Source organism: Scomber scombrus, chromosome 3, assembly GCF_963691925.1.
Source record: "Scomber scombrus chromosome 3, fScoSco1.1, whole genome shotgun sequence".
NCBI lineage: Eukaryota > Metazoa > Chordata > Actinopteri > Scombriformes > Scombridae > Scomber > Scomber scombrus.
Genome location: NC_084972.1, coordinates 18,555,923 through 18,568,336, shown reverse-complemented (window position 1 = coordinate 18,568,336; position 12,414 = coordinate 18,555,923). Strand labels below are relative to the sequence as shown.

General features: G+C 39.3%; 1 protein-coding gene across 1 annotated transcript; it reads right to left on the bottom strand.

Moving 5' to 3' along the window:
- Positions 1-375: 375 nt before the first annotated feature.
- On the bottom strand, positions 376-9,841 carry LOC133977918 (myosin heavy chain, fast skeletal muscle-like). The gene is made up of 33 exons (XM_062416218.1): positions 9,641-9,841; positions 9,351-9,494; positions 9,109-9,265; positions 8,999-9,026; positions 8,789-8,900; positions 8,599-8,691; positions 8,436-8,499; positions 8,226-8,324; positions 8,018-8,121; positions 7,502-7,640; positions 7,256-7,374; positions 7,008-7,157; positions 6,663-6,833; positions 6,251-6,566; positions 5,780-5,853; positions 5,583-5,670; positions 5,387-5,504; positions 5,179-5,302; positions 4,947-5,083; positions 4,519-4,774; positions 4,190-4,432; positions 3,925-4,101; positions 3,683-3,828; positions 3,492-3,582; positions 3,019-3,408; positions 2,788-2,914; positions 2,537-2,655; positions 2,259-2,455; positions 1,998-2,181; positions 1,743-1,908; positions 1,275-1,399; positions 1,107-1,190; positions 376-420 (listed from the first exon to the last, which is right to left on the bottom strand). The coding sequence occupies exons 1-33, from the start codon at positions 9,839-9,841 to the stop codon at positions 376-378; spliced, it is 4,788 nt and encodes a 1,595-aa protein (XP_062272202.1).
- Positions 9,842-12,414: the final 2,573 nt, after the last annotated feature.

Here is a 12,414-nt window from a genome sequence, read left to right as displayed (position 1 = left end):
AAGAATGCAGTTTTGTCAAAATGTGATATGTTGTCCTGGCCTACAGTAAGTATGAGTAAGCTGGTCCTTGTGACACTTACTCTAGCCTCCAGTTTCTGGAGCTGCTTCTTGCCACCTTTCATGGCCAGATTCTCAGCTTCATCAAGGCGGTGCTGCAGGTCCTTCACTGTCACCTCCAGGTTCTTCTTCATTCTTTCCAAATGAGAACTGGTGTCCTGCTCCTTCTTCAACTCTTCTGCCATCATGGCAGCCTGAAATTTTGTAGAATTTTGTATTGCTAGATGTAAGTATATTGTGGTCTAAAGTCACTGCTAGGTTTGGTGGAGAAATGGCACCATACTTTATAATCAGTTACATATAATGCATCATGATGACTCACATCAGTGATAGCCTTCTTGGCCTTTTCCTCTGCATTTCTGGCTTCCTGGACAGCATCTTCCACTTCACCTTGGATTTGAATAAGGTCAGCCTCCAACTTCTTCTTTGTATTGATAAGGCTGGTATTCTAAACAAATTCAAGTTTATATTAATTGATTTTATATATTTTAGGTGTTTCACATGTCACTGTTTGAATCATCCTCATAATTTACCTGAGAGTGTAGCAGCCCCACACGCTCACTGGCATCAACCAGCTCCTGTTCAGCCACTTTGCGGCTTCTCTCCGTCTGCTCCAGTGCAGCTCTCAGCTCCTCGATCTCAGCCTGCATCAGGTTGTTCCTGCGTTCCACCATGGCGACCTGCTCTCTCATTTCGTCCTGACCTCTAATGGCATCATCAAGGTGCAATTGTGCATCCTAAATGAACAATAAATCAACATTTGCAATGCAGGCTAATGTAAATGAGAGAACACTTCCTACAATTTTGATCATTATGCCACTTACCTTAAGATGTCCTTGGACGTTTCTCAGCTGTTTCTGGGCTTCAGCAGCCTGGCGGTTGGCGTGACTCAGCTGAATCTCCATCTCATTGAGGTCTCCCTCCATCTTCTTCTTGATTCTCAGGGCGTCATTCCTGCTCCTGATCTCAGCATCCAAAGTGCTCTGCATGGACTCAATCACTCTCTGACTGTTCCTCTTGATCTGCTCAATCTCCTCATCCTTCTCTGCAATTTTTCTGTCAACTTCACTTTTGATCTGGGTAAGTTCAAGCTGAACACGGAGAATCTTGGATTCCTCATGCTCCAGGGTGGCCTTGACAAAAAAAAAAATATATGCGTTGTGCTGAACCAGCATTATTCAGGATAGTGTTTATTAAGGACATTTGTCAAACCTTACCTCTGCCTCCTCAAGTGAGGTCTGGAGTTCTGACTTCTCTGTCTCAACAATCTTTTTCCCTTTCTCCAGTTCATGGATGGTTTTTCCATTCTCACCAATTTGCTCAGTTAGATCAGAGATCTCCTCTTTAAGAAACAAGGTATAGGGAGATATTTCATGTGGTGTCCACTTTATTAATTATTTTGTTTACACTTTTTTAGAAATGTATGTTTAATATACCCTAGCTTGTACACTAAAATGCTCTATGTTTTTGATATAAGTTTGCAATGAGGGATTATGCATATTATATTAAGTCTCTTAGCCCACTGGGGGCACACATTCCAAGCCTGTCCTATTGTACCAAAGTATATGGAGCAGATTTTAAAAAAGGGTGAAGCCACAATCATTTGTGAGCCAGAAAACCATCAATTATTTTTTTAAATGGCTCATCAGAATATGTAGCTTCAAAAAACAAAACACTTTGCTTACGTTGCAGATTTTTATTCTCCCTCTTCAAAGTCTCCAGGTGGTCCAGAGTTTCTTCATATGAATTTTTCATCTTGAACAATTCAGTGCTGAGAGAACGAGCCTCTTTTTGAGCTCCCTCCAGCTCTGCCTGGTTTTCCTCATATTTCTGCTTCCACTCAGCAAGAACCTGAAAACATACAGGAGCCCCATGTACTTCAATAATTCATGTTTCTATGGATTTTATGTGAATGCAGAAGGCACACATAAATATCTAACCTTGTCAAAGTTCCTTTGCTTCTTGTCGAGGGTAGCAGCAAGAGCATTAGCTCTTTCCACATCGATCATCAGGTCTTCCACTTCACCCTGCAGTCTTTGTTTTGTCTTTTCCAGAGAGGCACATTTTGCGTTCACAGCCTCGATGGTTTCCTCTGCATCCTGAAGACGCTGGGCAAGCTTTTTCCTTTTAAGAATATTTGATTTAAAAACTTAATGATAACTTGAACTCAATACTCGTGTGTGAAAATTATAATAACTTACTTTGCCTCCTCAAGCTCCTCAGTGCGCTGAATGGCATCAGTCTCATATTTGGTTCTCCATTGAGCCACCTCACTGTTGGCCTTGGACAATGCACGCTGCAGCTCAGCCTTGGCCTCCTGCTCCTCCTCATACTGCTCTCTGAGCAGGTCACAGTCATGACGAGCAGACTGAACAGCATGAGCCAGGGCGTTCTTGGCCTTTCAAAAAATAGACATTTTTTAAGTATCTAACTTCAAGCTTTGAACTGAAACTGCTATTTGTTCTTCATGCTCACGTACTTTAACTTCCTCTTCAATGTGCCTCTTGAGCTCTTCAGTCTGCTGGGTATAAGCCTGCTTGCTCCTTGTCAGCTGAGAGACCAGCGATTCTTTCTCCTCTAGTTGGCGAGTGATTTCACCTAATGAGAGACATTAATTTATTAATTTCTAATACCACTAAAGAAAAATCTAACTTATCTAAAAGCAAAGAGAGGGATAATACTGGAAATATGATGTTATGGTCAGTTAAAAAAACCAAAACAAAAATATACCATTTTCTGTTTGCAGTCTTGCCCTTTGAACCCCAATGTCATTCAACTGGCGCACATGTTCTTCGTTCTTGGTCTTCAGCTCACTCAGTTGATCCTCAAGAGTACGACACATTTTCTCCAAATTGGTCTGAGATGAGATAAAAGGATAAACAGAAAACATTATGGGTTACATTGCTGATCAACTTTTGTGTGTTGACTCTGCTGCCCATTAATACAATGGTTTTAGTTTACCTTTGCTTTTGCGACAGACTCCATATTGCTGCTGAGGTCATCAATCTCCATCTTATATTCACTCTTCTCTTTCTCCAGTTTCTGTTTGACACGCTGAAGGTTATCAATCTGTTCTCCCAGTTCTGCCACACTGTCAGCCTGCTTCTTGCGGAGAGCTGCGGCGGTGGCCTCGTGCTGCAGGGTGGACTCTTCAAGATCACGACGCAGTTTCTGGAACTCGGCCTCACGCTTCTTGTTCATCTCAATCTGAACAGATGTTGCTCCTCCAGCTTCTTCAAGCCTCTCACTGATCTCCTCCAATTCCCTGGAGAGATCAGACCTCTGTTTCTCCACCTTGGCCCGAGCTGCCCGCTCAGCCTCAATCTCTTCCTCCAACTCCTCAATACGAGCCTGAAACAGACATGATTTAACTGAAAATGATTCAAGATATTTGAATGTTCTTTTTCTCTGACTGACGCTTGTCCAAATTATACCTGAAGTTCCTTTATCTTTTTCTGTGACTGGACCCCAAGAATCTGCTCGTCCTCAATCTTACTCAGGAGCTGGCTCATCTCGAAGTCCTTCCTGGAGAGGATGAAAGTAATTCAGTGTATTAAAGATGAGTTTTAGTAGATCCTCTTACATAATTATTTACTGCAAGAAGGATGCTTTTTCAAATTCCTACTTTTTGATTTTCTCATCAGACTGCTGCTTGTCGTTCTCCAGATCCATTATGGATTCATGGGCCAGTTTCAGATCTCCTTCCAGCTTTCTTTTAGCTCGCTCAAGGTCCATACGGAGCTTCTTTTCTTGCTCCAGAGAACCTTCAAGCTGTTTTAACCAAGATGAGGCATTTTTTTTATTTTTTATTATTATTTGCTTTAAGTTTCAAGGGGAGTGAAATTATAGTCTGTTATTGTTACATACATCATCCACTTGCTGCTCCAGCTTAGTCTTGGCCTTCGTCAGAGTGTTGACTTTGTCCTCCTCTGCCTGAAGATCATCAAGGGTCTGCTGATGGGCCTCTTGGAGAGCTTTCTTCTCCTTGGTCAACTTGGCAATGGTCTCATCTTGAGAAGCCATCTCCTCAACCAAGTTTTTAACCTATATTGGCAATATTGTGAAAATAATTTCAAAGGGTTCTGATGTTCTCTGAAGTTGGACTTTAAGGCCTTATGAATTATACACCAACCTTGTTCTCAGTGGCATGTTTCTCCTTTTCCACTTTGGCCAGGGTAAGCTCCAAGTCGTCAATGTCTTTCTTCAACTCAGAGCACTCATCCTCCAGCTTGCGCTTCTTTGCAGTCAGCTCAGCGTTGAGTTCTTCCTCATCCTCCAGTCTCTCAGCCGTTTCTTTGGCTTTGGCCTCAAGCTGGATTTTTGCTTTAATGAGCCCCTCACACCTCTCCTCTGCATCAGAAAGGTTTTCACCTTCCTAGATTTGCAATGACATGCAATTAAAATATTATTAGTTCATTGTAAAAACCTGAAAAAGGAACTTGCTCTTTCTATTTTACATACAGACTGAATTTGTAGTTGCAGGTCATTCTTCTCCTGCAGGACAGTAACCATCTTCTCCTCCAGTTCCTTCTTCTTAGCCAGAGCTTTTGCTAGCTCCACTTTGGTTTTTTCAAAGTCTTCTTTCATGTTGGCCATCTCTTTCTCAGTCTCTGCACTCTTCAGCAGAGGCTTTATCTTGAAGTAAAGCTTCATCCATGGCCACGTTTTGACATTCATGAATGAGCGGATGTTGTACTGGATGGAGTAAATTGCCTCCCTGGGGATAAGAGATACATCGGGAATAAAACCCTGCCCTCACATTTTGGAAGGTGTATTTATCAGAAATATGTTTGGGATTTTTAAGAGAAATACTTTGCCTAGAAATGACAAGTTGTCATCTATAATTGTACAGTTTCTTTCTGATGTATGAAGCTAAATGTTTTCTGTACCTCCTCTCCATCATCTTCACAAACTCTCTCCTCATGAGGAAACCTCTACAGAGACCCTGTGTCATGGTTACCAGGGCAGCAAGTTTTTCATCCCGCATCTCCTCCAGAGTACCCAGCAGGCCAGCTTTAAAGAACACCTGAAATACAGTGTTAATGTATATGCAATGTAATGCTTACTTTCAGTATAAGGGTTAGCTTTCATGTTCACACCTATTACAAACAAACAGATTACCTTTGTGTGTCCAAATTTATACTGAGTGTGGTCAACAGAAATAGAGCCCAAGAGTTTCTCTGAGGCTTTCTTGTTGTCGATGAATTGCCCCTCAGGAATGACACTGGCATTCAATACTTTGTATCTAATTGGAGGGAATTTGATGGTTCATAAATTATTGATCATCGGATTGGGGGGAAAAAACTGTGTAATTTTGTAAGTAAGCTACCTCTGCTTGAAGTCACCATATTGGATTCTGCTGGGGAAGCCCTTTCTGCAGATCCTGATCCCTTCCAGCACACCATTACATCTCAGCTGATGGATGACCAGGAAATTCTCCATGAGACCTGAAGAAATGCTACATTCAGTTACATAAGTATAGTAGGTATTGTAAATGCATAAATTAATACTCATATTAACCTTACCAGGGGTCTTTGATTCATTTGGAATCAAACAGCGTACAAAATGAGGATGAGTGCTTCTTAGGTTGGTCATCAACTTGCCTAAATTCTCCTGAAATATGGAAAAATTCAAATTGATACATAAGAAATGGCAGGCCCATTTCCCTGTGGTTATGTAGGGTTGATCAAATAAAGATTCAAAAAACATTTGTGATGCTTACCCTAAACAGAGCAGATACAGTCTGAAAAGACCCACCCTTCTTCTTGCCGGCTTTTTTTCCACCACCACCCTCACCTGTAACATGAATATGAAATTTGGTAAATGGATCAGATGTATTCTCTTACTCCAGCTTCATAAAAATCATCCATCCATCCATTTTCTGCCACTTATCCGGGGCCGAGTCTCTGTGGCATTAGGCTGTGCAATGAATCCACTTCAGCTGACTCCTTTCAAAGCGAAGGAGCAGACTGACTGATAAACTAGAGTTTTTTCTTCACCACAACGGTCTGGTACAACACCCGCATTACTGCTGATGCTGTACTGATCTGTATGTCAATCCCACGCTCCATCTTACCTTCAGTCATAATAAAGATCCTGAAATACTTCAACTCCTTCACACCAATCATTCAGTGGATTGTAAAATGTAATTTAAAAAACTGAAAGATATATCTATATTTATTTTTCAAACTACGACCCTTACCATCCGCTCCGGCATGTGAAGCATAGAGGTGACCCAGCAATTTGACTGAAGACTTCTGGTAGAGCTGAACAACTGAATCGTTCAAGGGGTCCTTGTTCTTGTCCAGCCAGCCAGTGACATTGTAATCAACAGTGCCAGCATAGTGAACCAGGGAGAAATGGGCTTCAGCTTTGCCTTTGGCAGGTTTAGGTTTCTGGAAGGGGGCACTTTTACCAAGATGCTGATCATACAGTTTGTTCTTGAAGGTTACGTCCGAAGCCTTGGGGAACATGCACTCCTCTTCAAGGATGGAGAAAATGCCCATTGGCTTAAAGAAAATAAAAATTTAGTCATTGACATATTTCTTTAATTTATGTGTGCACAGGGTTTTCATGAAAATATGCCATTTACCAAAACAGCATACCTTCTCAATAAGCTCAATGCAGGCAGCCAAATCCATGCCGAAGTCAATGAACTCCCACTCAATCCCCTCTTTCTTGTACTCTTCTTGTTCCAGGACAAACATGTGATGGTTGAAAAACTGTTGCAGTTTTTCATTGGTGAAGTTGATGCAAAGCTGCTCCAAGCTGTTGTACTAAAGAAATGAAAATATCAAAGGTTGGCAAGGGTCCTAAAAGTGAAATTATTTACTTAAAGTGAATTATTATTATTATCGGATGTACCCTGCATCCTGATTTTGAAATGCTGGTTTTAAAATTGGGCATTATTTAAGTGAAGCTGCATAATAGTATCAGCCAAACATACTTACATCAAAAATTTCAAACCCAGCAATATCCAGGACACCGATGAAATAACTTCTGGGCTGCTTAGTATCCAACATCTCATTGATTCTCACAACCATCCACAAGAACATTTTCTCATAGCAGGACTTGGAGAGAGCCATGACAGAGTTGTGAACCTTAACAGATAGGAGGTAAGAGAAGATGTGAAGATGGGAGACAATCTTTTGAATATGGTAATTTTATTTTATTTTTGTTTCTTATTGAAATCATATACCTGAGGAACAGTTTGACCTTTGGTCACAAACTCATTCCCAACCTTTACTCTGGGGTAACATAATGCTTTTAGCAGATCAGCAGAGTTCAGACCCATGAGGTAGGCGATTTTATCTGCCACTAAAGGAAAAATACAAATAATCATCTTGAAAATCCACATTAGGATAAATGTAAAAATTCCAAGACTTTTTTCAAGTTGCAAAAATTGTACTACTGCTTAAAAGCTCCTGGTTTGTTGGTTTCATACCCTCAGTGCCATCAGGCTCAGCCTGCTCTTCTCGCTGCTTCTGCTTGAACTTCATGTTTCCATGATGTATCACAGCTCCCGTCAGCTTATAAATGTTTGCCTTTTCTTCTGCAGTGAAGCCCAGAATGTCAATGGCAGTCTGCAATATAAACACTAAATTGAAAATGTTGATATAACCAAGCTTTTGATACAATCAGATTTGTGTAATATTATTAGTTCCATTCTACCTCCTCTACATGAGTTGCTTAGAAATAAAACTAAAACTAACTGTAACATTTTACTGATAACCTGTAATGCTTTCACTAGACTAACGTCCAAGTACGTTTCTCAGAAAAGTTATTTTCATTCTACAATTGTAGAGTTGATTCAACCCCTCACTGACAAAGTTTCTAAAACTTAACATGATAATCTTCAGAAAGATAAGATTTATTGCAGGGCTGTTTTGGTTTACATTGTAGATTTTATAATTAATAAAACTGGTTGCAGTAAATTCAATCAAAATGAAGGTATCCTTACATCCGTAGCGATGTATTCTTCAATATCATCAATACTCTTAACAGTAATTTCACCTTGACTGATCATTGGATAGTCATATGGATTTTTGGTGATCAGGAGAGCCTCTGGAGAAAGAAAAAACAAATATACCAATTATAAATATATATATATATATATATAACTGAGAAACCATTGTTGTTCACTTGCTGTAGAATAACAAATCTCACACCTATGATCTCAGGTTTGTGTCCTGTCATGAGCTGATAGAAGATGTGGTAGCTTCTCTCAGCAGACAGCTGGAACGTAACTCGAGACTTCTCCAGCAGATCTGTATGGATATAAGTTGTGAAAAATTAAGGTAAATTGCCCCCTGAAGCACATCTAGCTAACAGAATTATAAACAAGATAATGCCCAATGAGTTTCAAAAAAATATCTTACATGTTTCAATATCGGCTGAAGCCAGTTTTCCCGTGGTTCCAAAGTGAATTCTGATAAATTTTCCCTATGCAGTCACAGAGTAACATTTAAATTAAAACTCTGTTATGGTGAATGTTTGTCATAACAAAATAATTAAAATAAGAGAAATCACAAAATAACTTACAAAACGTGAAGAATTGTCATTCCTCACTGTCTTGGCATTACCATAAGCCTCTAGCAGTGGGTTTGCTGCAATGATTTGATCTTCCAGCGACCCCTAAAAATATCATTAATTTAGTCAATTTCCCAACTTTCCCAGCTTGTTCCAATTTCACATTTCAGATGTCTTGTTAGTATTGTTCAATTACTCTTACCTGCATCTTGCCTGAGGTGTGTTCAGATTTCTTTCCTCCAGCCACTGCGATTGTCGCAAAGTACTGGATGACACGTTTGGTGTTGACAGTCTTCCCTGCACCGGATTCTCCGCTGGGTTGTGGGATGTGTTCATAGATATTGTTCAAAATGACTGACATTTTTATATTATTGCGAATACTTACAAATGATATAAACGTCTTGGCACTTACGTAATCAGGATTGACTGGTTTTCTCTATCTGCAATATATCAAAAAGTATTTAACAGTTAAAGCAGCTGCTGTATTTTAGGACACATAATAGCTTACAAAATCATTGATACCTTGAAGCATGAACTGATAGGCGTTATCAGAGATGGAGAAGATGTGGGGTGGAGCCTCAATCCTCTTTTTGCCTCTGTATCCTGATACAACCACTGAATCGTACACCGGGAGCCACTTGTAGGGGTTCACAGTGACGCAGAACAACCCAGAGTAGGTCTGTGGAGACAGAGAGGATTGTTACTGACACATCATCCCTGCAATGGTCATACGGCTATTAATGTGTTGATCAGGTCACACTCACGTAGATCATCCATGCTGCATAGCGCTCTTTGAGGTTATACAGCACAGTGGGCTCACTGAGGTGGGTCATCATGGCCATATCCTCAATCTTATCGTACTTTGGAGGGTTCATGGGGAAGATTTCATCATCTTTTACAGTGATAGTCTGCCAATTTGACAGAAGAGGCATAGAAATAAGTTTAGTTACGGTCCTGCAGTCGTTTGCGTTTATAGACTGATCTGTGAGTCTAGTATAATGTCACTGCAGTCCAGATTCTACATCAAAAATATTATTTAGCGCTCTGTATTCACCTTTTTACAGAGAGTTTCCACAGTGGCTTTGCCACCCTCTTTCTTCACAAGTTTCCCCTTGAGGTACATCTCTTTGGGCTCAGTCACAAAGTAAGCTGATTTGGCATCAAAGGGAGTGGTTTGAGCTTCAATTCTCTCTCTTTCTGGCTTCCGGAGGTAAACGGCCGCCGGGCCGAAACACTCCATTTCTGCGTCCCCCATGATGACTCTTTACTGCAAGGAAATAAAAACAAGTCAATAGTCATTCATTTTAAAAGCAAGGTAGGTAGACAGATGCACAAGTGGTGACTTCTACAATGTCTCCTGTTACTGTTGTCAAATGACTGTACTACATTGAGAATGATTAAATAGCCACTGCCATACCAGCACTTAACTAAGGACTAGTAAGATTATTATGTTCATAGCCGGCAATCTTTTCATGTACTGGTATTTAAAACAATATTTTATATAGATTTATTCTCCAAGGCAAATTGATAACCTGTTTACCTTGGATGACACCAGGTGAGCAGATGTTTTTCTGGGAGGCTTCAGTGCAGACTTCTGGGGAAAAAAAAGGAGCACATGTACATTAAGGATTTTTTTTGAAAAGTTACCCTTATGATATGTTATTTCAAAATCTATGAAGGAAAAGAAAATGTAACTATATTGATGGATTTACATCTCACATAACATATTTTTGCAGTCATGTAAATGCTTATCCTTATTCTCCTTATTTTTAACACAACATTGACTTGATACTGTATAAATGATGCATGGCAGTATTACATCTTGTATCAGGCTAGTTTAATGACTCAATATATCTGAGCTACTGAGTAACCTACCTTTGCTGGGTGTCTGTCTGTGGTGGAGGTTTGCTCTGCCTTTTTATATAGAGTGATGGGGAGCCCATTGCACGTGTCTTGCTCTATTTGGTCATGTTGCCTGGCATTATATTTGTGAAATACCTCTTAGCTCTCATGTTACACAGTTTATGTTATGTCTTCCTTGTTGGATTGTTGACAGTGTTAGAATTTTTCTCAGAATACTTTTGGTTTTCATAAATAATTTTACCTCTGTGATTATTAGAAAAAAATGACCTTCAGAATCACTTGTGAAGATGGGAACAATAGGTTTAGATGTCTATACATATATTTTTACTTATTGTGAGTTAAATACTTTCATGCAAATGCACTATACGTATGTGAAGAAGGTTCATTTTGTTGTTAAAGATAAAGTCAGCAGTTACAGACAGTCCAATGGTATGACTAATGAATCTGTTTAATGTTCCTGGCCCAACAGTAGTCCCTTGCTATGTTTTGGAGAAGCTTTAAAATGTCACTGATATACTGTGTCAGAGTCCTTACAGGTCAGAAATGACTAAAAAATGAAATAAGTGCCAACAAGCTTTAAGGAGAAGAAAAGATTGCCAAGGTATTATTCCTCACAGCAGTGCCAACAGCTGTTCTTATTCTTTCTCTTCAGGGATACACACAGGAGATTGAGACAATCTCTAAATGTAGTGCCACTGAGTGATGGATTGCAGCTGCACTTTATTTAAGATGCATGTTTAACATACCATCTCATAGCTTTTTTATACCTTTTTGTGTACATCAAGGTGTAGCATGTTTCTTTCTTTTCATTTGTTTATGGTATTCCTTTTTGAGAAGAAGTGTACTGTAAGTAATGAGACAAGACATCAAAGATGGCAAGTATACTTGTGGCCAAAGGTTTTTGTGAAGAACGTGGCACACAGCCAGCTCAATTTTAAAGTGTGGGGAGACACTGGGTACTGTTGCCTTTGAAATGATGATCCACTTACATCATTGAATAAGAAGAAATTCTAAAGTGGTTACCAACAAGATATAATGAGGCACTGTCTTCAATGCACGCACGTTACACGATACCTGCTTTGAAATCTTATGTCTTATTAAGGCAAAACTCAAATATAGAAGCACCCTTGTGTTGATGTTCAAGCCAAATGCCACAAGCTCCAGAGGCTTATTGTGTTTTAATGGCCTTTGATCATCATCTGTCATTTTCTTCATTTGCCAAGCAGCAAACTGTGCTCAGAATAACAAACTTAAGGTGAGTGTTGAAAAAATTCCAGTAACAGTAACATTCATGTTTAACATTGTAAGTGGTGTATTTCAACATTTGTAACTTTTTTAAATATATTTGTTAAGTGTTATTATGTTTTATTATTGTTTATTGTATTATTTTATTGGTAAATTCTATATAAAAGGGCTTGGTGTACCTGTTTTTGCCGCACACATAACTAGTATCTAAGAACTAGTTATCCATGTATGGACTTTTTTACTGTCTTTTAGAATTTTGACTGTTATGTTTTGGCCTGGCAATCATTGAGATGGTTTTGAATTGCGATTACAGTAGTTTTTGAAATTGAGATTTTCATGCTCATGATTTTGGTCTTTAAAAAAAAAGAGGTATCAAGCTAATTAACTGTACAGGCGTAACATCAACTCCTCAACAATCTCCACAATGTGTTTCTCATTTATGTCGTTTTAAAGATACTCTTGTGTTACTCATGCTTCATTGTAGTATTGTCTTGCAATCTTGTAATGCATGCAAAGTTTACAAGGTTTTATGTCTGTGACCCTTGCTGTTTGTCCATCTTTCCGTTGAGCTCCTGGAATTAGGCTGTAAGAAGATGGCAGCTGTCTCTCTCCAACAGTGCATTAGTCATACATGATATTTTGGAAACTGCTGGCTTTCTTTTAGATGAAAATTGATATCATCTTGCCATTGTGGAATTTTTTATTATTATTATTTAAGCT

Coding starts and splice junctions, on each gene's coding strand:
- LOC133977918 (XM_062416218.1), bottom strand. CDS start 9,841: ATGGGGGACGCAGAAATGGAGTGTTTCGGCCCGGCGGCCGTTTACCTC. Junction 8,500..8,598: donor ATGACAATTCTTCACGTTTT/GTAAGTTATTTT, acceptor GTGACTGCATAG/GGAAAATTTATCAGAATTCA. Junction 6,834..7,007: donor CTGGGTTTGAAATTTTTGAT/GTAAGTATGTTT, acceptor TCATTTCTTTAG/TACAACAGCTTGGAGCAGCT.